At 36.8% G+C, this 23,731-nt stretch overlaps 1 protein-coding gene across 1 annotated transcript in view; it reads right to left on the bottom strand.

The window, feature by feature from the left end:
- Positions 1-23,731, bottom strand: part of LMLN (leishmanolysin like peptidase) — a 76,943-nt gene that overhangs the window by 32,859 nt on the left and 20,353 nt on the right. Inside the window, exons 7-11 of the mRNA XM_034999974.1 lie at positions 21,664-21,769; positions 18,250-18,344; positions 13,790-13,907; positions 12,332-12,439; positions 8,378-8,454 (exon numbers count right to left, since the gene is read on the bottom strand). Coding sequence (XP_034855865.1) covers positions 8,378-8,454; positions 12,332-12,439; positions 13,790-13,907; positions 18,250-18,344; positions 21,664-21,769 — 504 coding nt within the window. The remainder of the gene's footprint in view (positions 1-8,377; positions 8,455-12,331; positions 12,440-13,789; positions 13,908-18,249; positions 18,345-21,663; positions 21,770-23,731) is intronic.

Raw genomic sequence — 23,731 nt, 5'->3', positions numbered from 1 at the left:
ATTACTCGTGATCTCAGGGTCGTGAGATCAAGCCCCATGTCAGGTTCTGCGCTCAACGTGGAGTCTGCTTCAGATTCTCTCTCCCTTTCCCTTTGCCCCTCCTGCTCATGCTCTCTCTCTCTAAAATAAATAAATAAATTAAAAAAAAAAGAGAGATACTAAACTGTCTTCCAAAGTGGCTGTACCATTTTGCATTCCCACCAACAATGAATGAGAGTTCCTGTTGCTCCACGTCTTTAGCAGCATTTGGTGTTGTCTGTGTTCCAGATTCTGGCCATTCTAATGGGTGTGTAGTAGTATCTCATTGTTACTTTAATTTGCATTTCCCTGATGACATTTTTTTCCCTGCTTTTTCTTTAATATGGTTGCCATCTTCCATGATATATTATTAGGTGCCTTCTTAATAGCATCTAATCTACTTTTTTGTTGCACCAGACAGCATCCTAGGATAGAACTCTTATTACCACTCATGTTCACAAAGTACTGTTCTTAAGTACAATACAGCTAACTCATGGTTTGGCCATAATTAGTGGGTAGTGTTTTTTTCTAAAAATGGATTAATGCACACATCCAAACCACATTAAATTTTCAACTTAAGAGTTCACACATAGTCTATTTCCTTCCTACAGTTGCTATTACTCCAAATTGTAGTTTTGAAATCCAAGAAGTGGGAAGAATGTCTTTCTGTTGCTGATACTTCTTTCTTTTTTCCTTCCTTCCTCTTTCTTCTCCCCCTTTTATTCCTTCCTCCCTTCCTTTCCTTTTTTCTTTCTTTCTAAATAAGAAGATGAAAAGAAATGGTTTATTAAGGAAATCAAAATCTAGTAAACATCAAAAACTTAGAGTAGTCACAAGCTCTTTTTTTTTAAAGATTTTATTTATTTATTTATTTATTTGACAGAGAGAGGGAGAGAGAGTACAACCAGAGAGAGCAGCAGAAGGAAGGGGAGAAGCAGCCCCCCCGCCCCACCCCTACTGAGCAAAGAGCCTAATGCAGGACTCAATCCCAGGACTGTGGAATCATAACCTGAGGCAAAAAAGACGCTTAACCAATTGAGCCATCCAGGTGCCCTATAAACTCTTTTTGTAATGTTAAAATTACTGACAAAATGTTTTTGTCATTAAATAAAACATGGAGCATCTTTTCTTTCTTTCTTTTTTTTTTTTTTTGAAGATTTTATTTATTTGTCAGAGAGAGAGAGCACAAGCAGGGGGAGTGGCAGGCAGAGGGAGAGGGAGAAGCAGGCTCCCTGCTGAGCAGGGAGCCTGATGTGGGACTCGATCCCAGGACCCTGGGATCATGACCTGAGCCGAAGGCAGTCGCTTAACCCACTGAGCCACCCAGGTGCCCTGGAGCATCTTTTCATATGCTTATCTATATACCTTTTTCGGTGAAGGGTCTGTACAGATCTTTGCTAATGTTTAATTGGGTTGTTCATTTTCTTATTGTTGAGTTTTAAGACTTTTGTTTTAAAAAAGACTTTATTTATTTATTTGTCAGAGAGAGAGAGAGGGTGCACAAGCAGGGAGAATGCAGGCAGAGGGAGAAGCAGGCTCCCCGCTGAGCAAGGAGCTAGATGTGGGACTCAATCCCAGGACTCTGGGATCATGATCTAAGCTGAAGGCAGACGCTCAACCTACAGAGCCACCCAGGTGTCCCTTGAGTTTTAAGATTTTTTTAAATATATATTTGGGTAATAGTCCTTTATCAGATGTGCCTTTTACAAATATATTCTCCCTGTCTGTAGCATGTCTCTTCATTCTCTTGACTTCATTCCTTTTTGTGGCTTAATAATATTCCTTTGTATGTATATACCACATTTTGTTTATCCATTCATCAACTGATGAACATTTGGGCAGTTCCTACTTTTTGATTATGAGTAAAGTTGCTGTGAATATTCATGTATAGGTTTTTGTGTGGACATGTTTTCAATTCTTTTAGATAGACAACTGGGAGTAAACTTGCTAGATCATATGGTAAATCTGCTTAACTTTTTGAGGAACTACCAATCTGTTTTCCAAAGTGGCTGGATCATTTTACATTCCCCCTAGCGGTATATGAGTTCCAATTTTCCCACATTCTCATCAGTATATGCAACTGTCTTTTTTATTACAGCCATCCTAGTGGGTGTGAAAATAGTATCTCATTGTAATTTTGATTTGCATTTCCGTAAGGACTAATGATGCTGAGAATCATTTCATGTGCTTACTGGCCATTTTTCTGTATCTTCTTTGGAGAAATATCTATTCAAATCCTTCACCTATTTTTAAATCAGGTTGCCTTTTTATTGTTGAGTTATAAGAATTCTTTATATTTTCTGGGTACTAGATGTTTATCAGATAGATGATTTGCAAATATTTTCTCACATTTTGTGAGTTGTCTTTTCACTTTTTTTTTTTTTTTTAAAGATTTTATTTATTTATTTGACAGAGAGAGACACAGCGAGAGAGGGAACGTAAGCAGGGGGAGTGGGAGAGGGAGAAGCAGACTTCCTGCCAAGCAGGGAGCCCATCACTTTCTTGATAGTAACCTTTGAAGCACAAAAGTTTTTAATTTTGATGAAGTCTAATCTATCTAATATTTCTTTGGTTGCTTCTGCTTTCATTATCATATTTAAGAAATCACACTGCTAGGGCACCTTTGTAACTCAGTCGGTTAAGTGCCATTGGCTCAGGTCATGATCTCAGACCTGAGATCTGGTACTGAGCCCTGTGTCAGGGAGCTCAGCAGGGAGTCTCCTGGTCCCTCTCCCTCTGCCTCTCCCCATCCCTTGCGTGTGCTCTCTCTCTCTCAAATAAATAAATAAAATCTTTTAAAAAGAATCACTGCTGGGGCACCTGGGTGGCTCAATAGGTTAAGTGTCTGCCTTTGGCTCAGGTCATGATCCCAGGGTCCTGGGATCAAGTCTCACATCGGGCTCCCTACTCAGTGGGGAATCTGCTTCTCCTCCCTTTGCCGCTCCCTCTGCTTGAGCTCTCTCTCTCTCAAATAAATAAATAAAATCTTAAAAAAAAATCACTGCTTACCCCAGTATCATAAAGATTAACACCTCGGATTCTAAGAGATTTTAAATTTAAATTCAATTAATTAATATATAGTGTATTATTAGTTTCAGAGGTAGTGTTCAGTGATTCATTAGTCTTATATAATACCCAGTGCTCATTACATCATATACCCTCCTTAATGTCCATCACCCAGTTGCCCCATCCCCCCCCTCCCTTCCAGCAACCCTCAGTTTGTTTCCTATGATTAAGAGTCTCTTATGGTTTGTCTCCCTCTCTGATTTCATCTTGTTTTATTTCTTCCTCTCTTCCCCTTCGATCCTTTGTTTCTTAAATTCCACATATCAGTGAGATCATATGATAATTGTCTTTCTCAGATTGACTTATTTTCCTTAGCATAATACCCTCTAGTTCTATCCATGTCATTGCAAATGGCAAGATTTCATTTTTTGATGGCTGAGTAGTATTCCATTGTATATATACACCACATGTTCTTTACCCATTCATCCAATGATGGACATCTGGGCTCTTCCCATAGTTTGGCTATTATGGACATTGCTGCTATAAATATTGTGGTGCAGGTGCCCCTTCAGGTCACTACATTTGTATCTTTGGGGTAAATACCTAGTAGTGCAATTGCTGGGTCATAGGGTAGCTCTATTTTCAACTTTTTTGAGGAACCTCTATACTGAGTTCCAGAGTGGCTGCACCAGCTTGCATTCCCACCAACAGTGTTAGAGGGTTCCCTTTTCTCTGCATCCTTGCCAACATCTGTTGTTTCCTGACTTGTTAATTTTAGCCATTCTGACTGGTGTAAGGTGGTATCTTATTGTGGTTTTGATTGGTATTTCCTTATGCTGAGTGATATTGAACACTGTTTCATGTGCCTGTTGGCCATTTGTATGTCTTCTTCTTCTTTTTTTAAATTTTTTCATTTGTATGTCTTCTTTCGAGAAACGTCTGTTTATGTCTTCTGCCCATTTCTTGATTGGATTATTTGTTCTTTGTGAACCATTCATTCTTGAGTAGGATGCTCTTTAGCCTCCCATGTATTTGAGTTCTTTCCAAATTTCCTCTTGTGATTGAGTTCAAGTTTCAAAACAATGTGGTCTGAAAATATGCAGGGAATGATCCCAATCTTTTGGTACAGGCTAAGACTTGATTTGTGACCCAGAATGTGATCTATTCTGGGGAATGTTCCATGTGCACTCAAGAAGAATGTATATTCTGTTGCTTTAGGATGGACTGCTCTGAATATATCTGTGAAGTCCATCTGGTCCAATATGTTATTCAAAGCCCTTATTTCCTTGTTGACCTTCTGCTTAGATGATCTGTCCATTGCAGTGAGTGGGGTGAAGTCCCCTACTATTATTATATTACTTTCAATGTGTTTCTTTAATTTTGTTATTAATTGGTTTCTATAATTGGCTCCTCCCATGTTAGGGGCATAAATATTTATAATTGTTAGATCTTCTTGTTGGACAGACCCTTCAATTATGATAATAGTGTCCTTCCTCTCTTATTACAGTCTTTGGTTTAAAATCTAATTTGTCGGGGCGCCTGGGTGGCTCAGTTGGTTAAGCGACTGCCTTCGGCTCAGGTCATGATCCTGGAGTCCTGGGATCGAGTCCCGCATCGGGCTCCTTGCTCGGCAGGGAGTCTGCTTCTCCCTCTGACCCTCCCCCCTCTCATGCTCTATCTCATTGTCTCTCTCAGATAAATAAATAAAATCTTTAAAAAAATAAAAAATAAAAAAAAATAAAATCTAATTTGTCTGATATAAGGATTGCTATCCCAGCTTTCTTTTGATGTCCATTAGCATGATAAATGGTTTTCCATCCCCCTCACTTTCAATCTGGACGTGTCTTTGGGTTTAAAAAGAGCCTCCTACAGACATTATACTGATGGGTCTTGCTTTTTTATTCAATCTGATATCCTGTGTCTTTTGATTGGGGCATTCAGCCCATTTACATTCAGAGTAACTACTGAAAGATACAAATTTAGTGTCACTGTATTACCTGTAAAGTCACTGTTTCTGTATATTTTCTCTGTTTCTTTCTGGTCTATGTTACTTTTCGGCTCTCTCCTCACTTAAAGGATCCCCCTTAATATTTTTTGCAGGGCTGGCTTAGTGATCACAAATTCTTTTAGTTTCTGTTTGCCCTGGAAGCTTTTTATCTCTCCTTCCATTTTCTTTTTCTTTTTTTTTTTTAAAGATTTTATTTATTTATTTGAGAGAGAGAATGAGGGAGAGAGAGCACATGAGAGGGGGGAGGGTCAGAGGGAGAAGCAGACTCCCCGCTGAGCAGGGAGCCCGATGCGGGACTCGATCCCGGGACTCCAGGATCGTAACCTGAGCCGAAGGCAGTCGCTTAACCAACTGAGCCACCCAGGCGCCCTCTCCTTCCATTTTCAACGACAGCTTTGCTGAATAAAGTATCCTTGATTGCATATTTTTCTCATAGAGCACCCTGAATATATCATGCAGTCCCTGCCAGGTCTCTGTGGATAGGTCTGCTGCCAGTCTAATGTGTCCACCCTTGTAGGTTACGGACCTCTTAATTTGAGCTGCTTTCAGGATATTCCCTTTTCTCTGAGATCTGCAAGTTTCACTATTGTATGTCAAGATGTTAACCTATTTTTACTGATTTTGAGTGGAGTTCTCTGTGCCTCCTGGACTTGAATGCCTGTTTCCTTCCCCAGATTAGGGAAGTTCTCAGCTATAATTTGCTCCAATATACCTTCTGCACACCCCTTTCCTCTTCTTCTGGGATCCCAATTATTTTAATATTGTTTCGCTTTATGGTATCACTTCTCTCTCAAATTCTCCCCTTGTAATCCAGTAGTTGTTTATCTCTCTTTTTCTCAGCTTCTTTATTCTCCATCATTTTGTCTTCTGTATCACTAATTCTCTCTTCTGCATCATTTATCCTAGTTAGAGACTCCATTTTTTATTGCATCTCATTAATAGCCTTTTTTATTTCGACTTGATTAGATTTTACTTCTTTTATTTCTCCAGAAAGGGATTCTCTAGTGTCTTCTATGCTTTTTTCAAGCCCATCTAGTATCTTTATAATTGTTATTCTGAACTCTAGTTTCAACATCTTACTTATGTCCATACTGATTAGGTCCCTGGCAGTCAGTACTGCCTCTTGTTCGCTTTTTTTAAGGTGAGTTTTTCCATCTTGTCATTCTTGCAGAAAGTGGTCACTTTTCTATTTGTAGAATTGCAGCAATTCTTTTCTTAGATTTCCAGCTGAGTTCACAGGTGTTCAGAATGATTTGATAGTTATCTAGCTGAACTCCTGGAACAAGACTAAGGTCTCTTACTCTGCTATCTTGGACTCTTTGATTCTAAGAGTTTTATAGTTTTGGTCTTATATTTAGGTCTTTGATCCATTTTGAGGTAATCTTTGTATATCATATGTAGTAGGGGTTTATTCTTTTGCATGTGGATATCCAGTTGTCCCAGCACCATTTGTTGAAAAAAAGTATTCTTTCATCATAGAATGGTCTTAGTACCCCTATCAATGTCTTTGCTCTTAACCGTTATATATGTATGTGTGTAGTTTGGTCATGATATGTATCTTTCTTATGTGTAAGATGTTATACGAACAAAAACTTCTAAAGAACACTGTGAAAAGCCTTTGGGCAATAGAAAGGACGATTTAAAATGCAGTGAGACAGATAAGAAAAAACTACTATAGTAATCCAGGCAAAAGATAATAGTAGTGGTGACCAAAAAAGTAGACAGACTCCAGGGATAGAAGAGCTAAAAATCATGGAAGACTTTTGATTGATTGGATGTAAGAGGTGGGAAGAGGGAGTTGTCAAGGATGATTCCCAGGTTTCTGGATGGATAAATAATAATGTTTTTTACTGAGAGAAGCAACTTAGTTAACCTACACCTAAGTCTTATGGATTTATGAAAATTAATTTCCATGTCTACAACTTTAAAATATTGCCAGATATTTAGAAACATCTGGTCATGTTACTGTTGTGTTGCCCCAGAAAAAGGAAAACTGCTATAAAAATCACCAGTGCCATGATTTCACTAGTGACTCACACACTCACAGTGTTTCTGTAACATATTGGTATCTTAAAGAAACTAGCATTGTTTATAAAAGGGCTATAAATAGGTTGTTAAACAGAGCAGCAGGACCACTTTTGCCGGCCATTGCTTGACCAAAAGTAAATGGGAAAGAGTTATAATGGTACTACAAGAAACCCAGTGTTTTCTTCTTTCTTTTCAAAAATATGAATTTCCCAACTTGCTCCACTAAAAGCTATGAGAAGCAATGATAACCTAGTAGCAATGAACACAGTAGGTTGTGGTTTTTTGTTTTGTTTTGTTTTATTTTTAGGTGGGCTTCATGCATGGGATCTAGTCTCCACTAAATGCAACCAGTGATCCTTGGAAGATTGGCTGATGTGCAGATCTAGGATAGGGTGTATGCCCATCAGCCTGGCACATCCAAAAAAAGGACGGAAGGAAGCTATCAAAAACTAGTGAGTCTCGTCAAAAGAACTCAGGAGCCCACAGAAAAAGACTCCCATTGGAGTCATTTAAAAACAGTATTCTACTGCTTTACCAAAAGTTCTACTGCTTTAAAAACCAGGAATCTACACATCATCAATTTCATTTACAACTTTAAAAACTTGTTTAGATTAGTCTTTCCTTTATATTAGCATGGTCTCTATTCATTAGAAAATAAATCTTACGGGGCGCCTGGGTGGCTCAGTTGGTTAAGCAACTGCCTTCAGCTCAGGTCATGATCCTGGAGTCCCGGGATCGAGTCCCGCATTGGGCTCCCTGCTCGGTGGTGAGTCTGCTTCTCCCTCTGATCCTCCCCCTGATCCTCCCCCTCTCATGCTCTCTGTCTCCCATTCTCTCTCTAAGATAAATAAATAAAATCTTTAAAAAAAAAAAAAAAGAAAGAAAATAAATCTTACAATGCCTGGAATTTTGATCTATTCATTATTATACCTCAGGGCCTCAAAGATTTATTGAATGAATGATGGAGTTGGTATAGGTAAAGATAGTTAACTGCACAAAATTCAAATATTTTACTTCAGTGTAAAATATATTTTCTTTTTTTTTTTAATTTTTTTTATTTGTGAGAGAGAGAGCACGAGAGGGAGGAGGGTCAGAGGGAGAAGCAGACCCCCCACTGAGCAGGGAGCCCAATGCGGGACTCGATCCCAGGACTCCAGGATCATGACCTGAGCCGAAGGCAGTCGCTTAACCAACTGAGCCACCCAGGCGCCCCTAAAATATATTTTCTTAAGCTAATATTCATTTCATCTTAATATTAACTTAATACTCATTTCATTTTAATAAACAATGCATATAATATTCTCACAGCTATCTTACCCAGTATCTTCCATTAATGCCAAAGTGATTCGAGAGAAGACTCGGTTCTGGGTGTGAGAGCCAGTCATTGCTTCATTCTGAAAATCAACAGATTTTAAATTAGAAGACTAGGCCTCCTGAAACTCCCAATAATTTCCGTGATTACTTTGATGTATATGTAAAATGTCTCAAGTGTGGGCACTTGGGTAGCTCAGTTGGTTAAGTAACTGCCTTTGGCTCAGGTCATGATCCTGGAGTCCCGGGATTGAGTCCCGCATTGGGGTCCCTGCTCAGCAGGGAGTCTGCTTCTCCCTCTCCCGCTCCCCCCTCTTGTGCTCGCTCTCTCTCAAATAAATAAATAAAATCTTTAAAAAAAATGTCTCAAGTGTGAGAGGCTGACTTACTCACTTAAAGTAGTGAAATACATAAGCCTTCTTTAAAATGACAACAATGAAGCTTAAAAAAAGATCTGCTTTCTGCCTTAAACAAAACAATTTCCTACAATGGCAGACAACCAGCATTTAGAACTCTGATGAAAATGAAGATAAATATATAGAAACAGAAATACTGCAAAAATTTTACGCTATCTAGACAAAAGTAAATGAGTGGTTGAGACAGATGCCCATAAAATATTGGAAGGGATGGTTATTTGCCTGATTAACAACAACAACAAAAATGCTTTTATAACCCTTCAATCTTATGGTCACAGAAATATACATTAATATGCAAAACAAGTATCACAGAATCATAGGATCAAAGAAGTTAGATGAGGGACCTAAAATGTCATCAAGGTCTACTATCTACTCAGTGTTTTAATTAATATCCTAAAAATCCTACAACAGCTCTGATTATTCTTCAAATCCTTATGCTAAATGCTGGATGGTCACCTTGAGTACTTTAAAATCATTTAAAAAAGGAGTTCAAGGGGGCACTTGGGTGCCTCTTGGGTGCCTCTTGGGTGTCGGTCTGCCTTTAGTTCAGGTCATGATCCTGGGGTCCTTGGATCAAGCCCCACGTGGGGCTCCCAGCTCAGTGGGGGGCCTGCTTCTCCCTCTCCCCACCCCAGCTCGTGCTCTCTCTCTCTCTCAAATAAAATCTTTAAAAAAAAAAAAAAAAGTAGTTCAAGGACACAAAGTTGATTTCAGAGAAAGGCAGCTCTTAATGAAATTAATACTCTCAAGTCTCTACTGCAGAGTAAATAAATTTTCGTGTGTGACTAATCTACAGTTATCTAATGGGAATCACTTGCGAAAACTGCTTAAGGAAAATTAAAAAACTGAAAGTCCCATGAGAGAAACAAATATAATGTGTCTTCCGTAAGTTTCTATCACTATTGCTTTATGGTCACCTGGATAAGAATAGTCAGCACAAGCATTAATTTTACTCTTTTGTAAGCCATAGTTTGGAACCTCCCCATGTGCACTGACTCTTATGAGGATTCCCTTACAGAGATCTGGAAGTTATGTCTATGGAACTGTTAAAAAAAAACATATATTAGTTCTTATTTGGAACATAGTACTTCTAAGCCATGCTGGTTCTTATGCCCTCTGTTATGGCCTTATGCTCCTGTATTTGACCTGGAAAGGGATAGGGGAGAGGCATGGATGCCCCTAATCTGCTGTGTGGAGCACAAGAGAAATGCCTGACTTCTACCATACTGCCATGCTGCATGTTCTTTCTTGTATCCTTCCAAGTGAATCTTTTTTCAATGTGGCCTGTTAGGTCTTGTGAGCTTGAATGCTTGTTTGGTTGAACTTAAGAATACCCACTGGAATGCTACTCCTGAAAGGGATCACAGATATAAATAAATTCCTCATCACAGCATTTTAATATTTTTAATTTTTATTATTTTTTAATGATTTTATTTATTTATTTGAGAGAGAGCACGAGAGGGGGTAGGGGCAGAAGGAGAAGGAGAAGCAGACGCCCCACTGAGCAGAGAGTCCGACGTGGGACTCAATCCCAGGACCCTAAGATCATGACCTGAGCTGAAGGCAGATGTTTAACTGACTGAGCCACCCAGGTGCCCTATCACAACATTTTTAAAATAAAAAATTTAGGGGCACCTGGCTGGCTCAGTCAGTAGAGTGTGCGCCTCTTGATCTCAGAGTTTTAAGCCCCATGTTGGGGGTAGAGATTACTTAAAAATAAAATCTTAGAGGGATGCCTGGGTGGCTCAGTCGGTTAAGCGTCTGCCTTCGGCTCAGGTCATGATCCCAGGGTCCTGGGATCAAGTCCCGCATCGGGCTCCCTGCTCAGCAGGGAGCCTGCTTCTCCCTCTGCCTCTGCCTCTCTCTCTGTCTCTCATGAATAAATAAATAAAATCTTTTAAAAAAAAATTAAAAAAAATAAAATCTTAGAAATAAAATAAAAATAAAGAAAATAAAATAAAAAATTTAAAACATAGCTGTTCATTAACACAGGACTATTGTTAGAGTCATATAATACTATGTAGCTGTTAAATTATGTTGGTTCATAATAACTTGTCCTTGGATTTTCCTATTCTGTGCAATGGAGCAATGGCAGCTAAATATAAAGTACATTAGGACAGCTAAACACAGCAACAGAGGAATGCTGTACTGTGCATGATGCCCATTCACTCCATGTTCTTCCACTTGCTTCAATATGGCCAGAGGCTCTGTTTTAAAAGTGATTATTGCATGACTCCCTCTAATTTTGTACATTTTACTCTTGCCCCCATTACTCAATTTATAGTCTCCCTTCCAACTACCATTGCTTTTTGTTGTTGTTTAAGGTAAAGAAATATTATAGTAAATATAGGAGCTTCTTTATTGGAGATATGTTTAAAACTGAGCTAGTACTTTTATTCTGAGCTACTACTTTTCTTAGTGGTATATTATTTGTTTTTTCCATGAGTCTTGTTATTTTTACTTATTTTAAAAAATATTTTATATATTTTTTTATTTGACAGAGAGAGAGAGAGAGAGAGAGAGAGCACAAGCAGGGGGAGCGGGAGAGGGAGAAGCAGGCTCTCCGCTGAGCAGAGAGCCCAACACAGGGCTCAATCCCAGGACCCTGGGATCATGACCGGAGCAGAAGGCAGACACTTAACCAACTGAGCCACCCAGGCGCCCTCAAGTCTTGTTATTTTTCGTGTTCAATTTTGAAGAAAGAGGTTTTTTAGGAAAGCATACATTGCATTACAGCAGGAGCCCTGTACTGCTTGGCAAGATGTCTAAGATACATTATTAAGTGGAAAACAGTTGCACAAATATATGAATCCATTAAAAAAACAAACTGTGTTGGCATGTGTATCTCTACATATATATAATATTTCTGGAAGGATATACAAAGAACTTAAATAGTGATTACATCTAAAAGTCAATCTGGAGCGCTAAGGGGAAAAGGAACTTTAAGTCACGATGTTTTTAGGTTTACATAGGGTCCACCTTACGGAAAAGAAAGGGAAGTGAGTGGAAAAGAGGAGGACTTATTTCAGTCACTGCCTATCAAACATTGTAGTTTTAAAAAGAGGCAAGAAGTTAAGTAACAAACAAACAATAACCAAGGAGGTTGGTTAAGATTCATTCTAGTTCACTATTGACCTGAACTTATTAATGAGAAACTGCTTGTTAAGAGGAAAAAAAGAACAAGAAAAAGAAAAAATTTTACTTTATAACCCATTATACTGTTTGAATAGCTTGAATAAGAATTACTTTTTTTTTTTTTAAAGATTTTTTTTTTTTAAGATTTTATTTATTTATTTGACAGAGAGAGACAGCGAGAGAGGGAACACAAGCAGGGGGAGTGGGAGAGGGAGAAGCAGGCTCCTGGCTGAGCAGGGAGCCCAATGCGGGACTCGATCCCAGGACCCTGGGATCATGACCTGAGCCGAAGGCAGACGCTTAACCGACTGAGCCACCCAGGCGCCCGAATAAGAATTACTTTTATTAAAAAGGGAATTACTTTTGTTAAAGAAAAAATATGTCTAGTAAAATTTAAAAATAAACTGACCTCTAATAACCGCTTTTCCCAATGATTGAGCTCAGTGCCCATACCACCTTGATTTTCGAGTTCCATTCCCTCCAGAATTGGACAGTTAAAATGTTTTCGTGCTTCATCCTAAGAATCAGAAAAAAATAAATAAACCCTACAGAAGTACGATAAGCTAACGGCAGATTCTTTATCTAATATAAATATAATAAAGTAGCTGTTAAAGAATTACTTTGTTGAGAAGTGAGAGAACATCTTTTAAAAATATGGCTTTTAATATAATTAAATATTTTGATACTATTACACTCTTCTTTGCTAGTAAATTACTATTTCTCTTAATATGTTTTCCTCTATTTGAAGATTTTGGCTTTACGTCACATGTTTCAAAAAGGCTACAGACTAACATGATTGCCATTTGTAACTATTATATCAACAATGTTTTTAATGAAGGTATAAACTGCTCTTAGTATAGATATAGTCCTTGAAACAAAAATAAGTTCTTCATTAGAATACAATTTTGCTCATTTGGTTTTTTTCTGTCCTTTGGTTAGAAATTTCCAGTGATGGGAAATATCCCAAGAGCTGTGCAAAAGTTCCGAAGACAGGGGTGCTGGCTGGCTGTCAGTAGAGCATGTGACTCTTGATCCTAGGGTCATCAGTTTGAGCCCCACGTTGGGGGTAGAGCTTATTTTAAAAATAAGAGAATGGGATGGTTAATTTTACATGTCAACTTGGCTAGGCCACAGTACCCAGATATTTGATCAAATATTATTCTGAATGTTTCAGTTAAGGGTGTTTTTGGATGAGATTAACATTTAAATTACTTTAAGTAAAGCAGATTACCCTCCATAATATAGACAGGCCTCATCCAATCAGTTGAAGGCCTAAAAAGAACAAAGACTGACTTTGTCCAAGCAAGAAGGAATTCTGCCAGCTTACTGCCTTTGGACTCAAACTGTAACTCTTCCCTGAGTGTCCAGCCTGCCAGCCTTAGAGATCCTAAGAGGTACGAGAGTAGAGGAGCACTGGCTTAAAGCAATGAGTAAAATGGAGCCATGAAAGTTATTGACAAATTTCAATTTCTTCAGATTTCTCTTGGCTTGTAGCTTTCCTATACTGCCTTTATATTATTTTTCTTATTATAGGTTCTGAAATTTAATCTTAAGTTCTTTTTTTTTATAGATGTATTTATTTATTTTAGAGAGAGAGACAGTGTGCATGAACAATTGCGAGAAAGGGCAGAGAGAAAGAGAATCTGAAGCAGACTCCACACTGAGCACAAAGCCCTATGTGGGGCTCGATCCCACAACCCTGAGATCATGACCTGAGCCGAAACCAAGAGTCAGACACTTAACCAACTAAGCCACCCAGATGCCCCTAGTCTTAAATTCTTTAACAATAATGATTAGTAAAGAAAGAACTATAAGAAAGGAAAAGAAAAGATGGATCAGGAAAAGAAGAAGTTGGGTTAATACGTACGACAACACGAGGTGTTACTAGAAGATACACAGTGTGAGAAACGATCTTATTATCTCGAACATTCCATAATCTCTCCACTTTTCGAACTACTTTATCACTCCACTGATATAGTCCAAGACTGCAATTAAAGAATAAAAGACAGTGATTTTGCAAATTCACCACAACTTTAAATAGTAAAAGTGTTTATGAACATCAATATGAAATTAAAATATTTGAGTTTACTAAGTACCAAGTCCTTGCAAAGTACTTGAAATTTTCTAATTTAATCTTTTCAACCTTATGAGATTATCATCACTATTTTGCAGATAAAGAGACAGAAGTTTGGAGAGATGAAGTAACTTGCTCAAGTTCACATAGCTAATACTTGGTTCAGATGACAATGAATTACTTCCTTTTAACAAATTTATTGGATAAAACGAAAGCAAGTCCAGAGACATATCCAAATAATTAGGAAACTTAATAAATAACAACAAAAATGGCATTTTAATTTAGTGGGAAAGTATAATTTACTTAGTAACTGTGCTGTAAAACTGGTTATCTATTAAGGAAAAAAGTTAAATCCCTATTTCATCTCATATACAGAAATAAATTTCAGGAAGATGTCAGCAAAAATGGCAGACCTCTGAAAATTCTCTGCAATGAGCAGAGTGGCAAAATGCCTAATCAACTTTTTCAGAACTTTGAAAATTAACTAAAGACTTGCAGCAATTCAGAAAGCATTTATTTTTTTAAAAAATGGAAAAATTCAGTAAGAACAGCAAGTTTTGTGGCATTTTCCCATGCCCTCTCTCCAGTTATGTGGCAGCCCTGAAAACTAAAAGCCCACAATCATGAAAACCAGCAACCTGGCAACCACTACAGAGGGGGCAGAATGTGGTTGACTGGAACAATGCATTTTTAAAAAAAAACCATAATCCAACTATGTTTATAAGAAACACAGTTCAGACTCAAGGACACAAAGAATGTAAAAGAATTAAACAGATGTACCATGCAAACAGTACTCAAAAGAAAGTTGGAATGGCTGTGCCAATATCAGACAAAATAGACTTTAAAACAAAAATTGTTAGTAGAGACAAAGAGGGACATTTTATAATGATGAAAGGGTCAATCTACCAAGAAGATATAACAGTTATAAACATATATGTACCTTATAAAAAAAACCCCAAAATACATGAAGCAAAAATAAATTCCAAATGAATTAAAGCTATGAAAGTAAAAAATTCAAATAATAATTTACTAGAAGACATTTAGAATATTTTTATAATCATTGGAGGGCAGAAATTTCTTAAGCAACAGAAGAAAAAATAGATGAATTTAATGATAAAATTTTAAAATTTTTTGTATGAAAAAATATGATAAATGAAATAAGTAAATGGGGTAAATATTTGCAACAAACTCGAAAAAGGATTAATATCCCTAAATTATAAAGTACTCTAACAAAATCATTAGAAGAGGAAAAATAACCTAAGATTGGCCAAAAAACATACACAGGCTGTATACAAAGAGAAAATTCAAATCGCTGAAACCTTAGCAGTAGTCCTAGAAATACAAGATACCATCTTTTACCAGATTGGCCTAAAAAAAAGATCTATACTATCCAGTACTGGTAAGGTAAGTATTCATATATCATTGGTAGGATATAATGACATCAATTATAATGGACATCAATTTTGTCTTTCCCTATAATCCATATTATTTTTTTTCTGGCTTTTTTCCTAGATTACTTCTATCATTAACCCTATGAATCTCTTATTTTCACCAATAAAACAGAATATAAAGAAGCTATATTTTTCCCACTATTATTTTATGGAAATTTTAAACACACACAATGTTGACAGAATTGTAAAGAGAACACTTGCATAACTGATAACTATCACTTTGATTCTACAATTAATATTTTGTTATATTTTCTGTGTCATATATCTGTTCATCTACCCATGCCTTGAAGATGTTATTTTTTTATTAGTTTATTTATTTATTTAATTTAGATGCAATTAGCCAACATATAGTACATCATTAGTTTCAGATGTAGTGTTCAATAATTCATCAGTTGTGTGTAACACCCAGTGCTCTTCATATCATGTGCCCTCCTTAATGCCCATCACCCAATTACCCCATCCCCCTACCCACCTCCCCTCCAGCAACCCTCAGTTTGCTTCCTATAGTTAAGAGTCTCTCATGGTTTTTTCCCTCTCTGATGACTTCCCATTCAGTCTTCCCTCCCTTCCCCTATGATCCTCTGCACTGTTTCTTAATTCCTTTTATCTTTTTCCATGGCAAATTAATGTTTAACCACCCATAGTGATCAAAGGCAGCAAGAAAATAAACAGCTTTTACCTTATTTTTTTTTTTTAAAGATTTTATTTATTTGAGAGAGAGGGAATGAGAGAGAGCGAGCACATGAGAGGGGGGAGGGTCAGAGGGAGAAGCAGGCTCCCTGCTGAGCAGGGAGCCCAATGCGGGACTCGATCCAGGGACTCCAGGATCATGACCTGAGCCGAAGGCAGTCGCTTAACCAACTGAGCCACCCAGGCGCCCCAGCTTTTACCTTATTAATAACTCCCAATATCCTCTTCACTATCTACATTTGTTTTTTTTTTTTTTAAGATTTTATTTATTTGCAAGAGAGAGAATGAGAGACAGACAGCATGAGAGGGAGGAGGGTCAGAGGGAGAAGCAGACTCCCTGCTGAGCAGGGAGCCTGATGTGGGACTCGATCCCGGGACTCCAGGATCATGACCTGAGCCGAAGGCAGTCACTTAACCAACTGAGCCACCCAGGCGCCCTCACTATCTACATTTCAAGACAAATAGTTTCTCCAGATACGGTAGGGACAAATTCAACTCTTCATATGTTATCAACTGAATTTCCTATTATTCTATTATCTCCATTTATACTGTAAGATTTCCTGCTTTTGAGGAATATCCTGAATACAAGAAAGCACTGCAAATTATCAGCTTAACAATAGTTCTTCTGTGTGGCTATCTCTCTCCTCCTTACCTACATCACTATGCAGATGATGTCTATCTCACCACTTAATGTTTCCCATAAGACCACAATTCTTAGGAAAGACCAGACCTTCCTACACAACCAAATGAACACAAACTATCTAAGAAGGAAAATATCTATTTCCAATTAGAATTTGTTTCTTCACATGTACTCTAAAAAATATTATGATGAATAAAATATTATCTGCTTCAGTATTTAATTCTAGCTATTTTAATAGAAATCTCTCTAATTAAAGCAAAATATACACAAAGTGAACAAAGTTTTTATTTTTTTTATTTTTTTAAAGATTTTTATTTATTTATTTGACAGAGAGATAGCGAGAGCAGGAACACAAGCAGGGGGAGTGGGAGAGGGAGAAGCAGGCTTCCTGCCGAGCAGGGAGCCCGATGTGGGACTTGATCCCAGGACCCTGGGATCATGACCTGAGCCGAAGGCAGACGCCCAACCAACTGAGCCACCCAGGCGCCCCAAAGTGAACAAATTTTAAGCGTAAGGTTTAACTGTTTATTTCACATCCATATACCACTAATCTGATAAAGGTAGGGAACACTGTCAGTACCCCTGGAAGCTTTCCTTGTGCCCTTTCCCAATCTATACTCAACCTGTATGCCATTTAACAGCTTGGCCCTTCAAGTAAAACCACTTATCTTCCTTTTATCATGGCTCTTTTTTAAATTCCATACGAACAGATTGACTTCTTTTGCTCAACATTGTATCTGTGACATTCATATATGCTACTGCATGTAACAATAGTATGTTCTTTATTAGTGCCTAGTTTTTAATTATATGAATATATCATAACTTATTTATCCATTCTTCTATTGATGGATCTTTGGGTAGTTTCTATTTTTTGGCAATTAATTACAAAACTGCAACGAACATTCTTGTGCATGTCTTTTTGTGGACATATCCTCTTAATGTAGAGATTTGTTTTTTATATAAATGTATGCAAATAGTTACAGTTCTGTGATTGATATGCTATAAAAAATTCTTGATAAATTTTTTTTAGTGTTAATATTATTATTTTAGGCTCTGAACCTATAGATTGCTACTAATATGCTATACTAAATACAGTATCAGTTCACATGCAAATATTGCCATGAGAGGCAAGAATTATTAATAAACCAAAATATAACCAACCCACATTTTCCCATGGCCTAACTATACTGTATGGTAATACAAGTTACAATGTGGTGGAAAAGAGCTCTGCTGGCAAGAAGAGTCCCAGCTCTTTGGGCAAGTCACTTAAGTTTTCTGCATCTTAACTGCTTCATCTTTAAAATGAAAGGGTAATGCTTTCATGACCTCTTTTATCCTGTTTTAATAGCTACAGTTTTTTTAGGCTAGCCATGAAGCCACTATTATTTATGGCACCTAACATGCCATGATTCTCAGATTCTAGTCTTAGCACCCTTCTAAAAGAGAAGAACAAGAACAAAAATAACAAATACCTATAATTAAAAGGTGGGAGACCATCTGCAAATCTTGAAGTTAGAGGATTTCCATCTTTATCATGGTAAAATGCAAATAGACCAGCAGAGAATCCCTATAAAAAAAGTTCAAAATGCCTCAATGTGAAAAATATCAAGTCTGATTATACACATCATAACACACTGCTATCAAAAGAGAACAAAAGCACCCAGCCAATACTTCTACAGGGATCTGCCATATATTGGAATTGGACAAAAATTCGGATTCCATCTTATGAATTTTAAATTTCAATTACTTGAGTAAGTGAAGAAATCCAAAGTAATAATGACAACATGCTTCTGGCACTGCCATAAATAAGGAAATATATGTGTTTAAGAATGTATTTATCAGTTTATCCTCTTCACACAAACTTACTACATAAGCTGTACAATTGCATCCAGGGAATGTTACCACTAAGAACAATTAACATAGTTTAGAGTAGGGGGTGGGTAATCAAGTGTGCTCCTAAGCGCGCTCATAAAAATTCAAAATCTTTGATCCTGAAGTCCACATTTAATATATATCTGTACTTAACAAGACTGGAAATGTGTCTGTGTGTGTACACTTAGGAAAAAATAATGGAAACATATATCAAAATGTTAGCTGTGGTTCTCTTGATGGTAGGGTAATGTGTAAAATCACTTATATCCCCCAATTCTTTTGCAATGTGAATTTCTTATATTTATAGTCATAATTTAAATACTATTTTTAATAAGTCTTCAATTTTAATGACATAATGGATACTTCACATAAAGTTTCCCATTCTCTATCCTTCCCCTCCCAAAATAGATGAGAAAATGGGGACACACACACAAAATGATTGCCATTGATATGTCCTATTTCATTAGTGAGATTTCCTTTCTTGCTGTCTTTCCTAACCTAGTAACTAAAACAAAGCACTTTTGTAACTACTTTTTTATGTATGTTTTGCACACTGAGAATATGCTCATATCTAAATAATTAACAACCACAAATGATCACTTAATTAACCAATTTCTTTGGCAAATTTCTTTGCTTACACAACTGGGGCCTCTGTGTCATTCAAGGCTTGCCAAAATGATTAATGGAATCCAGGTTATTCTTTTATTCCTGAATTTCTTCTTCTTTTTTAATCTCTGAAGATGCAAAGGACACTTAATTGAGTCACCTAAGAAAATCTGAATAGTTCTTTAAGAAAACCTGAATAGTTCTTAATATACAATTCACTGAAGTCATACAAAGCTTAAAATAGTATAATTTGCCTCATCCTTTATAATATTGTAAATACACATTTTTTTCCACTCTATCAGCTTGAAAATTATTCTAAACACACATCTCAGAAGGCTTATTAGGTATTCAAAGCACCACAGGTAACTGTAATTGATAGCTATGAGCATATATAATTTCATAGGGAATCTCTGTTAAACATACAATTCTTACCATTGTCCAGGATGGTTTTTGAGACGTAAGCTAATATTTAAAACTTCTTAGGTTTTTACAATTTTTAAAATAATTCAAATATACAAAGTAAAACAAACAAAAAAACAAAACACAAAAAACAAAAAAAACCACCCCCAAACTTATGTATCTTCTTTAAGGGTATTTAAGATGTTAGTTTTACCATATTTTCTTCAAACTTTTAAGAAATAAAACACTGGAGAGTAAATATGGCTGAAGCCCCATTACCTAACCCCCTTTTCCTCCCTCTATTCCTAGAAGTAACCACTACCTTGAAGTCAATGTGCATAACTTTCATACATGCTTTTACAGTCAGTGGTATCTAGCTTTTTTTTTTTTTTAAGATTTTATTTATTTATTTGACAGAGAGAGACCCAGCGAGACAGGGAACACAAGCAGGGGGAGTGGGAGAGGGAGAAGCAGACTCCCTGCTGAGCAGTGGGGCTCGATCCCAGCACCCTGGAATCATGACCTGAGCCAAAGGCAGACGCTTAACAACTAAGCCACACACAGGTGCCCCAGTGGTATCTAGCTTTAATTTGAAATTCCTTGACAGCTAAAGTAGTCTGAATACCTTCTTACACATTTTTCAGTCAATTGGATTTTTTCTTCTCTGAATTGCCTGTTCATAACCTAATTTACCTCATGCCTGGGACCTCAGCATTCATGTTCACTTAAAACCTGTTGTTTTTCTTTGTTTCTCTCAACATCAAGTATCTATAGTTTTTATTTCTTATTTTTTTAAAAAGATTTTATTTATTTTTTAACAGAGAGACAGCGAGAGAGGGAACACAAGCAGGGGGAGTGGGAGATGGAGAATCAGGCTTCCTGCAGAGCAGGGAGCCCGATGCAGGGCTTGATCCCAGGACCCTGGAACCATGACCTGAGCCCAAGGCAGACACTTAACGACTGAACCACCCAGGCGCCCCTATAGGTTTTAGATCTTACTTAGAATGATCCTTGTGTTTCACCTCAATTAGCAGGTTCAGCTTAATTTTTTAAATAAAAGACAAAGAGATAATTCATTTTAGAATCCCCTTACTTCAAGGACATAAATGCTGTCTGGTTACACTGGAGTTTCACTGAGTTATTCAATGCTGATTTAAAGACAGGCAAGGTCATACATGACAGCTCACTAAGTAAGACTAATAAATAATTGCCACTAATTTTATTATACCTTACTATTTATAGCATAGTGCTAGGGCATTTCTATTTTATCTTACTTAATCTCCAAAAAAAAAAAAAATCCACTCTAGTATGTATTACTATTATCTTCATTTTAACAAATGAAAGTGAGGCTTACAAAGGCTAAATAATTTACACAAGATCCCAAAGATTTTCAGTGGTAAAGTTAAGAAGATTCACACCTAAATCTGTGTAATCTATTCTCTCTCAATTACTGCATTTTACTACTATCTATTTTCTAAATACATAAATGGCATCAAGAGAACATTTCCTAGGGTCTTAGGTAACTTTATTTAATTTTCTGTACATATCATAAAAGTTCACTATTTTGGACAAATTAGGGAAAAGGAAGGGGAGGTTTGAATCAGTCAGTATATTTAAATTTTAGAAAGCCTAAGCAACTCAAGAGGTCTTTTCAAATCAGATCTCTGTAAAAAATAAGAAAGATCTAAAACTAGCATTATCAATTATCACTTTAGAGGAAAGTGAATTTTTCTAAATTACTAAGTTTTTTTTTTTTAAAGAATAGTAATCATTTTCTCAAAACTCCTATTTGCCCAATGAATTTACTTGTTTAATTAATTTGGGTAGTATAACTCAACCTAGCCATTTTCTTAATCATTAAAAATTCTCTATTGGCAGAGGCCTAATCATCTAGGTTTTACTGACATATATCTAAGAATCCAAAACTTAACATATACATCAACATGAGAGCATAATAAACAGAAAATCGAAGCACAAAGAAAAGAAGAGGAGTTAACAGCAAAATTTACCAGGGCATGAATAATCTCATGTTTTACTGTGGACAGCATCCCAATAAACTCCTGAGGCTGGGTAGAGATCATATTTGGACACAGGTTAGCATATCCTGCTATTGGCCTGTTAAAATAGACATTGAATTTTTTATTATATTCCAGAAAAATACGTATTATGATATTTACTAACCTATACTTTTATCTTTTTCCCCCCAAGTTTTTATTTAAATTCCAGGTGGTTAACATACAGTGCAATATTAATTTCAAGTACTAACCTATACTTTTCTATAAAACATTGACAAAGGTAAGAAAAGTCTTTGCTAAATATCAAACGTCATTTTGTACCATAACATCTAACTCACTGTCTTACACCTTCAAGACATCTACCTCTGTTTTCCTATGGTGTGGCTCATTAGCACCTGTCCTCACAAAAGGAAAGTTAATATAAAGTTAATTACACCTCAGTGTGAATTTATAAAATATGTTCATATATATCAAAAGATAAGAATGGACTCAGAAACTTAAATTCTAACACTGGTTTACTTGTAAAATCCATTTTTTACTTCAGCATTTCACTATATTTATAGGTCGGTGGAAAGGGAAGCTAGATATACAATAGGACAATAAGCAAATCATTCAGGTTGCTCAAGCTTCTTATGCCCATCTTGCTGATTTTGCAGACAGATTGCCCTAACATTGCCTTCATTTGCATACAGATATTTTTTATCTTCCCATCATCTTCTTTCATAGTCTAAACTTTCTAGAATCTACACAATTCTATCACTTTCTAAGCCTAGAACCTGAGAGTCCAAGAGCTGACTATCACCTAGCGTAATTCAGTCAGTTCCACCACGCACCTGTCTTTCAAAAGCTGTGGCAAACAGACAATAGTAAGGAACTCTAAAGTCCTTTCTCCCACCACTACCCTAACATTTTACCACTTAAAATGTAAATCACCTTTTCCAAAATAACATTTGCCTTATTTAAGTAAGAAACACACGGCATACTTTGTTCACACTTGAGAATGGACTTACACTTAAAAAAAGTATGAATGTAGTTCACTTACCAGAACACTGCTACACTGACCTCTAAAATATAAAATGGATGCCACTGCCAGGCTTAAAACTCATCAGGGACTTCCTACAGCATTTAAAATAAAACAGCCCTGTCTCTCCGATGCATCTCCTTAAGTTCTCATCCTCAAACCCAGTGTCCACAGAAGTGGCTTCTAACAGCAACAGGCACACACGGATTTTTCCTAACGTTAAGTCTTTCTCAAGCTCTTTATTTGGCTGAAGCTTATCAATGTTCAGGTTACACCTAAAGTTTCACTTTCAAATAGTCTGTCTTTGCCATAATTTATGTTTCCCCCTTTTTTCTCTTTTATGTTACAGCACCCTTTTCCCCCTACAATTTATCACGTTTTGAAATCACATTTATTTGTAAGTATATTTAGTATCTGTCTCCCTCAGTAATTTGTATGTTCTGTGATGCAGGTACATGTGTCTATTTTGTTCACCTAGTCTGCTGGCTGAACACAGGCACTCAAATATTCATGGAATGAATTGATATGGCAGTTTTGAAGGAAAGTTTCTCTTTCAACTAAAAGATTAAAAAAGAACTGAAGATACTTTTTCTTCCAACATCAACATCAGAAGAAACCAAATTCTTTTCCCAGATATGAGAAGACATATATGAGTAGCTCCATATTCACTGGTACCAACATTTACTCTTTTAGTTACTCATTTATATCAAATGTGAACCGAAACTTAAAAGTATTTTTTTTTTAAAGATTTTATTTATTTATTTGACAGAGAGATAGAGAACACAAGTAGGCAGAGGGAGAGGGAGAAGCAGGCTCCCTGCAGAGCAGGGAGCCCGATGCGGGACTCGATCCCAGGACTCTGGGATCATGACCTGAGGCAAAGGCAGCCGCTTAACCGACTGAGCCACCCAGGTGCCCGAAACTTAAAAGTACTTTAAACAAACATTAATAGCAGTGCAAAGAAACTGAAACACACCTCTGGGTTATGGGATTCTTATCTGTGTGATGGTTCCTATGCTGGATTCTCTCACCAAAAGACAA

This window comes from Mirounga leonina, unplaced genomic scaffold (genome assembly GCF_011800145.1).
Source record: "Mirounga leonina isolate KUSES-001 unplaced genomic scaffold, KU_Mleo_1.0 Mir_115, whole genome shotgun sequence".
Classification (NCBI taxonomy): domain Eukaryota; kingdom Metazoa; phylum Chordata; class Mammalia; order Carnivora; family Phocidae; genus Mirounga; species Mirounga leonina.
Note: the sequence above shows the minus strand (reverse complement) of the source record. Positions and strands in the feature narration are given on the sequence as shown.